We start from the raw sequence: 11,755 nt of genomic DNA on the forward strand, positions 1-11,755 counted from the left end.
TTAGAACACAATGAAAATATCCTTGCACAACTTTCGAAGTGCATATCAAACTTCATGTACGCTAGTATCCTTTGAACAAATTAAAGGTACCTAAATGTTTATCTTTAAAAAAAGAAATTTAGAGTAGCCCAAGCTTTGGAGCTTCTTCGAAAGTTGTCTAGTATTGTTTTAAGTGCCGGTAAAACCTGAGCCAGCCGCATGGCCCATACCACGATTTTTTATCATTGTGCACCTTAATTAATAAAAAATTACCACTTTGCTCTCGTACCAAAACATATTACTCATATGCCCCTGTTTGACTGTTGATCAAATAATATACTCGAGTATATAGCCTTATACTGGAGTATCCTGCGAAAAAGAAAGCTAAACTCAAGCACGCAGATGGACTGCCTGGGTAATATTCATCTGCTGGATATTTGTTGAATTATTTATCCAAGTATTGTTCGCGGATAGGGTTTTTTAAAACCCAACCACTCATTCTTCCTGCCCCATAACAGATACCCGAGTAGAGCTGTGAATAAGAGGAAACTTTTGGTACCTTCGCCCTCATTGACTCATTGAAATCCATTGTTCTTTCCTCCTCCCCCATCATCCTTCCTCCACCACTGTTCCTGCCTTCAACCGATTGAAAACGAAGAAAGATATGTCTTTTGGGATTTTGGTTTTCGATGAACCTAACCCAAAACGTATTTTCGATGTCAATGTCTTGATTTTCGTTTGTGGGTACCTCTTTATTTTTCACTTCACCCTGTCTTTGCTGCTTGTGCCTCTTAATAATATAACAGTGAAAATAAGAAGAGGTACCCACATGGTTGACATATTAAGAGGCACAAGCAGCGAATTAAGTGAAAAATAAAGAGGTACCCACAAACGAAAATCAGGACATTGACACCGAAAATGCATTTTAGGTTAAGGTTCATTGAAAACTAAAAACCCAAAAGACATACCTTTCTTCATTTTCAATCGGTTGAAGGCAAGAACAATGGTGGAGGAAGGATGATGGTGGAAGAAGGAACAGTGGATTTCAGTGTGTCAATGAGGGTGAAGGCCCTAAAATTTCCCTCTTATTCGCAGCTCTACCCTGGTATCCGTTATGAGGGAGGAAGAATGAGGGGTTGAGTTTTAAAAAACCCTACCCACGAACAATACTCGGGTATATATCCCCATGGATACTTGGGGTAAATAATTCAAGAAATGCCCAAAAGAAGAACACTACTGGGTAGTCCATTTGCATGCTCAAGTTTAGCTTTCTTTTCGCAGGATACTTGAGTATAAGACCATATATTCGAGTATATTGTTGGGTCAACGATAGAAAAAGAGCATATGAGTGATATATTTTGAGATAGAGGTGAAGTGGTAAATTTTTATTAATTAAAAGTCACAATGGTAAAAAAAAAACTTTTAATCTTAGTGGGAATGTTTACTTTAGTTTTAGAAAAAAAATTGAAGTGAGCAGTATTCGTCTTAAACTCGAATGTATAATATAATTTGTTCAGGATAAGATTCCCACTTGATTATTCTTAGTTGGTATCGGCTGCTAACTTTGTCGAATTACCTCAATGTATCACCTTGGGGAATGCGATCCGGGATAGATACATACAAGGACGGCATTGTCGTGAAACTAATCAATTTATGTAACCAAGATGGTACAAGTTAAATTATGTGGTTGTTAATAATAAATTTATATTTAAATAAAGTATTTAAATAATAAAATATGAGTTATTTTGGCCTACTTCATTATTGGTATGCTCAAGGCTTTATCTCTTTGTTAAGAAGAACACGGGACTATAAAGTTTGTCTCTAATTTCATATTCTAACAAATTAATTGTTCCTCCTCTCCCTTTCTCTCTGTCTCATAGATCACGCAATGGCAAGTTCAACCTCTGCAGTCAACCGAAGGTATGTGTTAATAGTAACATATAATACAAACTTCCATACTCATTCATAAACATTGAAAGATTTCTAAATGGAATTAAGGCCTACTATGAACCCTTTCTTCTGTGCAGGTTGGAAGGAAAAGTGGCACTGATAACCGGGGGAGCCAGTGGCATTGGGAAACGCACTGCAGAAGTATTCGCCCTGCATGGAGCCAAAGTAATGATTGTAGACATCCAAGATGAACTTGGACATTCTGTTGCTCAATCCATAGGGCCCTCAATTTGTTCATACGTCCATTGCGATGTCACTGACGAGAACCAAGTAAAAAATGCAGTGGACACAACCGTAGAAACATATGGGAAGCTAGACATCATGTTCAACAACGCTGGCATAGGCGGTTCCAACAAAACCCGAATCATCGACAATGACAAAGCAGATTTCGAGCGCGTGCTCAGTGTCAATGTCACAGGTTTGTAAATAATCATTTCATCTTTCACCTAAAAATTTATGTTATTGCTAGAGAATAAATATAAAACCATTAAAAGTTTCATCACCTATAACTTTAAGCTTTTAGATTAGTTATATAGTTGTCTTAATTATGTGATATTAGAGTTTCCGTGATCACGAGATTACGAGTTTAATCATTATCGCCTCTTACTTTTTGCTGAGATTAAATGAACACAAAATAAACTAAAAAATAAATTTTGAATATGAAGAATATGTTAAAGAAATATAATATAAAATCATTAAGAGTCCATTATGTACTATCTTAAATTTTTTGATTGAAATAATTCTTTTAAATTATTACTTATAATTATTTAATCTAAAAAATTAAGTTCTTAGATGAAGTAGCTATTAATGATTTTATATTTATTGTTTTTTACAAAGGTGTTTTCCTCGGCATAAAACACGCATCACAGGCCATGATCCCAGCTCGTACGGGTAGCATTATATCTACGGCTAGCGTAAGCTCTTACGTTGGTGGTGCTGCTTGCCATGCATATTGTTGTGCTAAACATGCTGTCGTTGGTTTAACTAAAAATGCAGCCGTTGAGCTTGGCCAATTCGGGATAAGGGTTAATTGCTTGTCACCTTACGCTCTTGCAACTCCATTGGCCACCAAGTTTGTTGGAGTTAATGATGAGGAGCTTGAGAATATAACGAACTCGATGGCTAATCTCAAGGGTGTGACCCTTAAAGCTGGTGATATAGCAAATGCAGCACTATATTTTGCCAGTGATGATTCAAGGTATGTCAGTGGTCATAATTTGCTCATAGATGGGGGATTCAGCATTGTTAATCCATCGTTTCAAATGTTTAATTACTCACACTCTTGATTTTCTCTGTGGGGCATTAGAAACACTGCAATAAGGGCCCGTATTGAGCTAGCGCTTGTGGGATTGGGCTTTGACTATAATACTCTGTTGTTACTCCTGATGCTTAGGCTGTTTCTGAAAATTATATGTTTGTGATCTTGGAACTATCCTACCAGAATCCATACAAGAATAAATCAAAGCAAATATGAATAATTAAGTGTACATTTTTGGCCTGAAATTTGCAAAATTGATTCTGGATTAACTTGAATTTAGTCAAAAGAAAATTTATACGGAATATTTAAAAAATACTTTTAAAAAATATATATTTATTAGTCTTTTTTCCGCCAAATTTCTATGCATGTTGTGATTTATTACGAATTAAAAAAAAATAGATAGGAATGTTAAAGTTAAAAGAGAGATAAAAGTTTATATATAAAGAAAAAATCATGCATTCAAATAAAAAGTAGCATAATAAATTCACTGAAAAAGAAAGCATTTAAAGAAGAGACATGTAACGTTTAAATAAAGAGAAATGTATACCCAACCAAGCCAGCCTAAATAAAAGTATTCAAAATTGTTATATAAGAATAGATTTTAGTTATATATATCCTGGTAAATTTAGAAAAGATATCAGTCACATGTTTTCTCTTAAGGAGCTCTAACTAGCACTAACTAACCAGCTCTAACTAATTGAAAAGCTTTATTATTTTTCTTTTGTTAATAATAATTTTTTACCTAGCTAATAAAAGTATAACATTTATTCTTTATACAATCGCAATGGACTTTAGACAGCGTTATGAATTTCGACCCATTTTCCTATGTAAAGAACTGACCTCAGATGAAAAGAGAAAGGAAAATGTGTTATTTACATATATTCAAATGAAAAAAATGGGAACGGCTCCGTCAAGCAACGGAGCTCTCCTCCATTAAGCAACGGCTCCGTCAAAGCCCATTCTTCTCCAATGGCCCAATCCAACCCGTTGAAGCCCACTTCCCTTGGCCATCGTCAGACCCTCTCCTAGCAATTAATTCTAGTTATTTTATTTACTTTTTAAACAATTTCAGGGTCCAGCAGTCAATTTGTAATAGTGGGAACGCTAACCAGTTTATGTGAGCCAGAAACTCAGGAAGCCTATACTCCAGACGTTGGGGCTAACAAAGGTTTCATAAAATAGTTATTAGAGGATATTGTGTTATGTAGTGGTCAGTGGGTCAAATATATATCACTTATTAAACTGGATTTATATAAAAATATATAATAAATACAGGGGAAAGCATTTATGCTTTAAAAGCAGAAAATATGGTCTATGACACGGAGAGAAAACATGTTTGGTTCAGATTGAAAAACATGATGGGATCCACTTCAAATTATCTCTCATAATATTTTCTGCCTTTAAAACAGAAATGTTTTTTTCATAAATGTAATAATAAAAATATTATAACTAATAATTTGATATGACTTAATGATTGGTATTACAAATTTGCTCGAACAATCCAAATGCCGGACCTATTAATGATTCGATTTCTGTTTCAACCATTTGGACTGACCTGTCCAGTTTAATTTCAACGAATCTGGTTTCCCGTATATTTTGATGATATTGATAAATATATAAAAGTCAGCATCAGTGGAATAAGATAGGAAAACAAAAGTTAAGAGCAAAAGTCACCCATATAGACTATAGTTTAATTACAAATTTGCTCGAACAATCCAATTGCCGGACCCGTTAATGATTCGATTTCTGGTTCAACCATTTGGACTGACCTATACAGTTTAATTTCAACAACACTGGTTTCCGGTATATTTTGGTGATATTGATAAAGGGAGTGATGTTTGTTATGTTGTAAAAGATATATTTTATCTTTTATAAATGGGTTTTATAAGAGTTATGTTGTAGGAAAAATGATTCTGTTATGTTATAGAGATTCGTTTTGCGTACCGTAGTTTTTTGTTTTTTTAAAACATGCGGGCCCCACAAAATATTGTGTGTGTAGGAGAGTTGTTGTAGTCATGTTAAATGATAGATGTAAATCCCATTATAAATATATATATATATATATATATATATATATATATATATATATATATATAGGGAAATAGAAGTATAATGTTATAGGAAAGTTGTTATGTTATAGAGATAGAGATTGTGGGACCCACACTTGTTTTATTTTTTTATTTTTGAAAACACATGTGGGTCCCACATTTCCTATCTCTATAACATAACCATAAAAATTTCCTACAACATTATTCTTCTTATTCCCATATATATATTATATGGGAAAAATAAATCTTAGGTTGTAGGAGATTCTAATATCATGTCATAAATACACCATGTGTGGAACCCATCTATTTAAAAAAAACAAAAAAATGAGTGGCACACCTTTTTATGGTGTGTGTAGGAAGTGTTTGTTTTCTCATGCAACATGAGAAAAACAAACCCATATATATATATATATATATATATATATATATATATATATATATATATATATAGGCAGGATCCTTTGACACCGGTGTCAAAGGAAAAGTTTGACACCTCATCTGAGAGCCTTATATTAAAAAAAATCAATGGTGTCACATGCTTACAAATCAGAATCGTTGATTTTTTTTAATCTAACGGCTCTCAGATGAGGTGTCAAATTTTTTTTTTTGATACCGGTGTCAAAGGATCCTGTCTCATATATATATAATTGTGTGAGGCTTATATTTTTATTTTTTTTTCTTTTCTCTTCATATGACGTCACATAAGCCACACTTTTGTATGTGTATACAGAAGATAAAATATATCTCTTATAACATAAGAAACATTGAGGTTAATATTTTTTATATTGTAAGAAATATATTTTATCTTCTATATATTCATAAAAGTATGTAGGCTCATTGGAATAAGATAGGAAAACAAAAATTAAGAGCGAAAGTCACTTATATAGAGTATGCATGACAACCTTCTTGAAATCAGCTTTTTTTTTTTTTAATTTTTGTTCTAGGGAACATAAATGGATAAAAAAACTAGCTTGGTAAAATCAGTTTATTTTTTTTGTTTTCGGGATGAACAAGTTTAATTTTTGTGCTAAGAAACAGAAAAAAGAATAAAAAATTGATTTTTTTTTTGTTCCAGGACAGAAAATGAGAAATATTTGACTCTCTTAGTCACTTTCCACCACTACCATCATCATTATCCGACACAACCACCGCCACCATCGTCGTACCACCAGTGCTGTCGTCACCACCACCAACACGTTGTCATCGCCACCATCACCACCACCTCCACCTCCACTCATCGCCATCATCACCAACATCACTACTACCAATGTTGTCAAAATTGAGTTTTTACGTAGAAACGGAAGGGGAATATAGAACGTAAATCGTAGAAACGAGACGAAACGTAAAATTTTTACTACTTAAGGTCAAGATACAAAATTTTATATATATATATATATATATATATATATATATACATGTAAAAATTTTCACATAAATCACTACTAAATATTTAATAAATAACTTCATTTTTAAAAGATATAAGTCACATAATTATATAAGACATAAGTCCAAAAATATTAAAAGAGAAAATTGAATTTAAAAAAATTCACATAAATTACTACTCAAAATTTAATAAATAACTTCATTTTTAAAAGATATAAGTCACATAATTATATAAGACATAAGTCCAAAAATATTAAAAGAGAAAATTGAATTTAAAAAAATTCACATAAATCACTACTCAAAATTTAATAAATAACTTTATTTTTAAAAGTTATAAGTCACAAAACTATATAAGACATAAGTCCAAAAACATTAAAAGAGAAAATTGAATTTAAAAAATTTGAAAATAGGATTTTTAAAAATAAAAAATAAAAAAATGAGTTTAAGTAAAAACATAAAAACTTGTGTGTCTACCATTTTTATGTTTTTACACGACATTTTTATCCGTTTCAACTAAGAACCATTTCTACTTATGTTTTAATACGATTTTACATTGCGTTTCTACGTTTTTACGTTTTTAGTTTAGTTTTTGACAACAATAACTACCGCCAAGCTACCATCACCACCACCACCATCACTACTACTACCTCTGTCGTTACCACCTACACCAACCACCATTGCAGCCACTGCCGACTCTATCACCAAGCAATCGCCACCACCATTGCAGCTACTGCCGACTCTATCACCAAGCAATCGCCACCACCGCCATCACCACCACGACGCCACCACTACCACATCACCAACCATCACCACCACCGCCATAATTATCACCACCATTGTCGCAATCACTGTCATCAGACTCATCACCATCACCATTGTCGCAGCCACAGCTGTTACCACCACCATCACGTTCAGTGGCGAACTCAGAAATTTTTATTTATGTCTGCATATTTATTGACGAGGATTTGAAGGCAGCGCCTCCAGAAAAGTTTTTTTTTTAATTTTTTTTAAATGTATTAAAAAATAAAAAAAATATAAACAAGAAAAGAGGAAAAAAAACTTCAGCTTAATATAAAAAAATAATAATCAAATGTCTTGTAAAGTTGATTTTTATGTTGTTATTTTTTCTATTTTCAATATTCAGAATTTTGAGATGTTATAAATAATAATTATATGCAAATTGTTAAATGGCTTACCGAATAGTTAATTTTTACAAGAAGTCCCATGCCTTGACGAATACTTTTTTCTCCAATTATCGAATAGTTAATTATTTGTTCTCCAAAATTTGTGTCTGCAATTGCAGACATGCAACACAGTGGATCCACCCATGATCACGTCATCACCGCCGCCCCTACCACTACCACACCATATGAAAATGAAAGTGATGATCTGAAAAAAATTTATGCTTAATAGAAATATTTTTTATTATATTATTTGTTGTGTTATCAAATGCAATTTTCATTCTCAGAATAAAAATTGAAAATGTTATCAAACATATTTTTTTCTTAGAAACTATTTCAAAACACAAAAATAGAAAAGAATTATTTCTTTCAGAAATAATACAAAGGAACAAAATAATTGTCATGCACATCCATAATTTTCTAGCTATAAACACAAAAATGAGAGTGAGTTCTATCACTTTCTCTCTCTTATTTCTTTATATTTTTTCTCTTTTTCATTTTTATGTACGTGGCGGTACGAAAACTATTTCTTCCACAATAGTTTAATGGGATTAGCATTTGTCATTTAATATGACACAACAAATTTTTCTACACACACAATATTTTCTGGGACCCACACTTTTTGAAGAAAAAAAAGAAATTACGATACGCAAAACGAATCTCTATATCATTACACAATCACTTTTCCTACTACATAACTCTTATAAAATCCTAGTTTAATTTCAAATTTGCTCGAACAAATCCAATTGCCGGACCCATTAATGATTCGATTTCTGGTTCAACCATTTGCAGTGACCTGTCGAGTTTAATGGTTTCCGGTATATTTTGATGACATTGATAAATATATAAAAGTCAGCATCAGTGGAATAAGATAGTAAAACAAAAATTAAGATCAAAAGTTACCTATATAGTTTGACTTTGTTTGGTTACCTTAAAAACAAAAGAGAAAATGGCTCAAAGAACTCAAGGTATTTCCATCTCGATGGCTGCCACGAACTGATAGGTTTTTGATGTGTTCATCAAAATATTGTCGGGGCTTCTAATAAAGAGAAAGTTGAAGGACAAATATGTCAAATATAATAAGTTTAAGCATGATCCTTGCCAAGAAGCATGCCACATTTTGCATCTTTGCAATGAAGAATGGCATCTGGACACTTCTTAGAGGAGTTATACCACCCGGTTTCCGTTAAATCTAATCAATTTAATAAATAACATAAATTAAAGTTTTTTTTTAAAAAATTATTATAAAAGTTAAGTTTAAGGGGGTCAACTTGTTTAATTGAATATAATATATCATAATAATTATCACTTATTGACATATTTAATTGTCTAATTTTATTAGTATATTTAAAGGTCTTATTATAATTAAGAAAAGGAAAATGTGTTATATACATATATCTTAAAAAATACATCTCTTCACGTCCATTAAAAGGGTTAATTTATATCAGAAAGTAAATAGTAAAAATATGATTGTTTATAATTAAATGATAAAATTTGTATAAAAAAAGTTTATATTTTCAACATTGATTTAAGAAAAAAGGGGACTTTTGAGATAAACAAAAAATATAAACAGTAATTACTACCGGTGCTCGTGATCTGAATTGGATTAATTTTAAAGCAAAAATTATCTTATCATATTCTTTCGGTTTGATTATTTAATCCTTCATTAAGTTTGGATTTTTTTTTTAAATTCAATACAATTCAATTTTATTCGATTTGCATTATATCGATTTTAGATTTTTTGAAAAGAAAAAAATTTCAATCATACAAATTATTAGTTATATCAAAATAAAATCATTCAAAATTATAAAACATTGAAAGATTCAACTCTTAAAACTAAAATAAGTCTTAAAACGCATGAAGAGTTGTAATAGACAATAAAAGATAAATCAAGATAGTTTGCTGGCTATCAATAACATCCAAAATTTTAAATCTATACAATAATAAGATTCCAAGTTACCATCTTTTAAAAATAATAAATACATAATACATAATACATTAGATCAGTTTGGATTAGATTTATTTTTATCAACCAAATTAAAAATCGATCTAATCTGATTAAAATATTTACTTTTTTGTTATCAATTTTTTAATTGGATCATCGCAATTTGAATTACTTGATGAAAACTCTAATAGTGTGGGTGGAACTGGAAACAATTAATTGAGACATTGGCAGAGGCTACAGATACACTTCACTATTTACTTTCTCTCTTCTTTTATTTCTCTCGTCGGATTTAGTAAAATAATATAATATCAGTATAACAAGTTAAAAAAAAAATAGCACGAAGCTGTATTTATAATGGGACGACTATAATTTATTAAAATTATATTTATAGTTTTGTTCGTTAATGTTAAATTATTTTCACAGTTAAAATTTTTTATAGTCACTTTTAACTGTAGAATATTTTATCTTTGCAATTACACATTCTGCTAATTTAAATGAATTAAACTGTTCAAATGATTTTTTAAAATTATTTTAATACATTATTAATGTTATAAAAATTTATCATGTCATTTAATCTTATATGATAAATTCGTTATTAATTGCATGATTCATTTGTAGGACGGTAGGACCCAATTCATATGTTTTCATGTCGCATCGTCCTGTCGGTGCAGATGTACAAGTTGCTAATCCGTGCCACACTCACGATAATATTAAGCTAACTACTAACGAAAGTGACAAATGGAATCGAATAGAAGTAAAGATTATATTTAAAGTTTGTTTTTAATTTTAAATACGGTGGAGTATTTTTTTTTGCCTAGCTCGTGCATGCTGTAGTTGACTTGACTGCATTAATTAAGAGTAGTTGTTGGATCACTTGACAAAAAAATTTAAATATTATAAATATATAAAAAAAAGTAATATTTTGGAATATATTTATGAATGTATAATAATTAATTGCGTCCAAATGGGCACGTTAGGGGTTGGGTTGTGCCTAAATTTAGCCGTGATTTACACGGAAATTGATGACTTTTTAACAGTTTTGTAAAATTTTATAAGTTCATAATTTTTTACTGGAGTATTCAAATTAGATATTTTTTTTATTTCACATAATTTTTTAAAATCTACGTGCTAACAAATATCTGGCGGGAATTTTGTCAAAAAAATGCTTCTTACCCTATTTGACATATTTTATTAATGAATGAACCATATAAGATTCCTCCTCATCGTTACCCTTTATAAAAAGATTTACATCCAGTGAGTGAAAGTTAAAAAATACATATTTTATTATAAACATAACTTTACAATCCTTTTATTTTATTATCTATTTTTTTCCATTGGGAAAGTCATATAATTATCACTAATCAGTTCTCAAACGTCAAATTTGAGTAGAAGTTTCGTCTACCATAAACACAGTTCTAATTTATAACGGGTGTCATAACCACAAGAGTGTTTAAACCCAAAAAAGCCCCTGAGTTCTCTTTAAACCAGTGCCATGAGCTACAACATGTGTCATCGATTTCTTAACAGTGTATAAAATTTTAGAATACAAATACCTACTTTCTGGCGAGTTAAATAAGTTTTACATAATCTTTCTTCTCCATTATTATAGCCACAATTATTTGTTAGAGTCGGAAAGTAAAAATAAGAATAGAAATTAAATAATGTTATTCACATTCAGAGAGATAAAATGTGCCAAACGGGGCACAAGAAAGTATTTTTTTGGGAAAAATTTGACAAGGGATTTGCTAACGCGTAAATCTCGGAAAGTTGTCGGGAATAAAAATCACTTGATTCAGACACCAAATTAAAAGTTATGACTTTCCCCAATTTTACGGTAAAACTGTTAAAAAATTTGAGCCACATGTCATCTCCGCTGCGTCGCGCCCAAAATGAGGTGCAACCCAGCCTCTAAAACGCTTACTTTTTGGGCGTGACTGGTTGTTATACATTCGTAAATAGGTTTCAAAATATTATTTTTTTTGTATTTTCTTATTTAATTTAACTGCGCCTA

The 11,755-nt window shown here is 31.0% G+C and overlaps 1 protein-coding gene across 1 annotated transcript; it reads left to right on the forward strand.

Moving 5' to 3' along the window:
* Window positions 1–1,867: 1,867 nt before the first annotated feature.
* On the forward strand, window positions 1,868–3,215 carry LOC133299709 (secoisolariciresinol dehydrogenase-like). Its single transcript, XM_061499196.1, has 3 exons — window positions 1,868–1,899; window positions 2,007–2,347; window positions 2,767–3,215. Exons 1-3 carry the CDS (start codon window positions 1,868–1,870, stop codon window positions 3,213–3,215), a joined length of 822 nt encoding a protein of 273 aa, XP_061355180.1.
* The last annotated feature ends 8,540 nt before the right edge of the window (window positions 3,216–11,755 follow it).

The sequence above is a fragment of the Gastrolobium bilobum genome, unplaced genomic scaffold (assembly GCF_033153095.1).
Source record: "Gastrolobium bilobum isolate Gb01-03AN ecotype WA unplaced genomic scaffold, APGP_CSIRO_Gbil_v1 utg4102, whole genome shotgun sequence".
In the NCBI taxonomy this organism is placed as follows: domain Eukaryota; kingdom Viridiplantae; phylum Streptophyta; class Magnoliopsida; order Fabales; family Fabaceae; genus Gastrolobium; species Gastrolobium bilobum.

What these genes read in the sequence shown, in the direction of transcription:
- LOC133299709 (XM_061499196.1), top strand. Translation starts at nt 1,868, where the DNA reads ATGGCAAGTTCAACCTCTGCAGTCAACCGAAG. An exon ending in ACCTCTGCAGTCAACCGAAG is followed by an intron (nt 1,900 to 2,006) that starts GTATGTGTTAAT and finishes TCTTCTGTGCAG; the next exon opens with GTTGGAAGGAAAAGTGGCAC. An exon ending in GCTCAGTGTCAATGTCACAG is followed by an intron (nt 2,348 to 2,766) that starts GTTTGTAAATAA and finishes TTTTTTACAAAG; the next exon opens with GTGTTTTCCTCGGCATAAAA.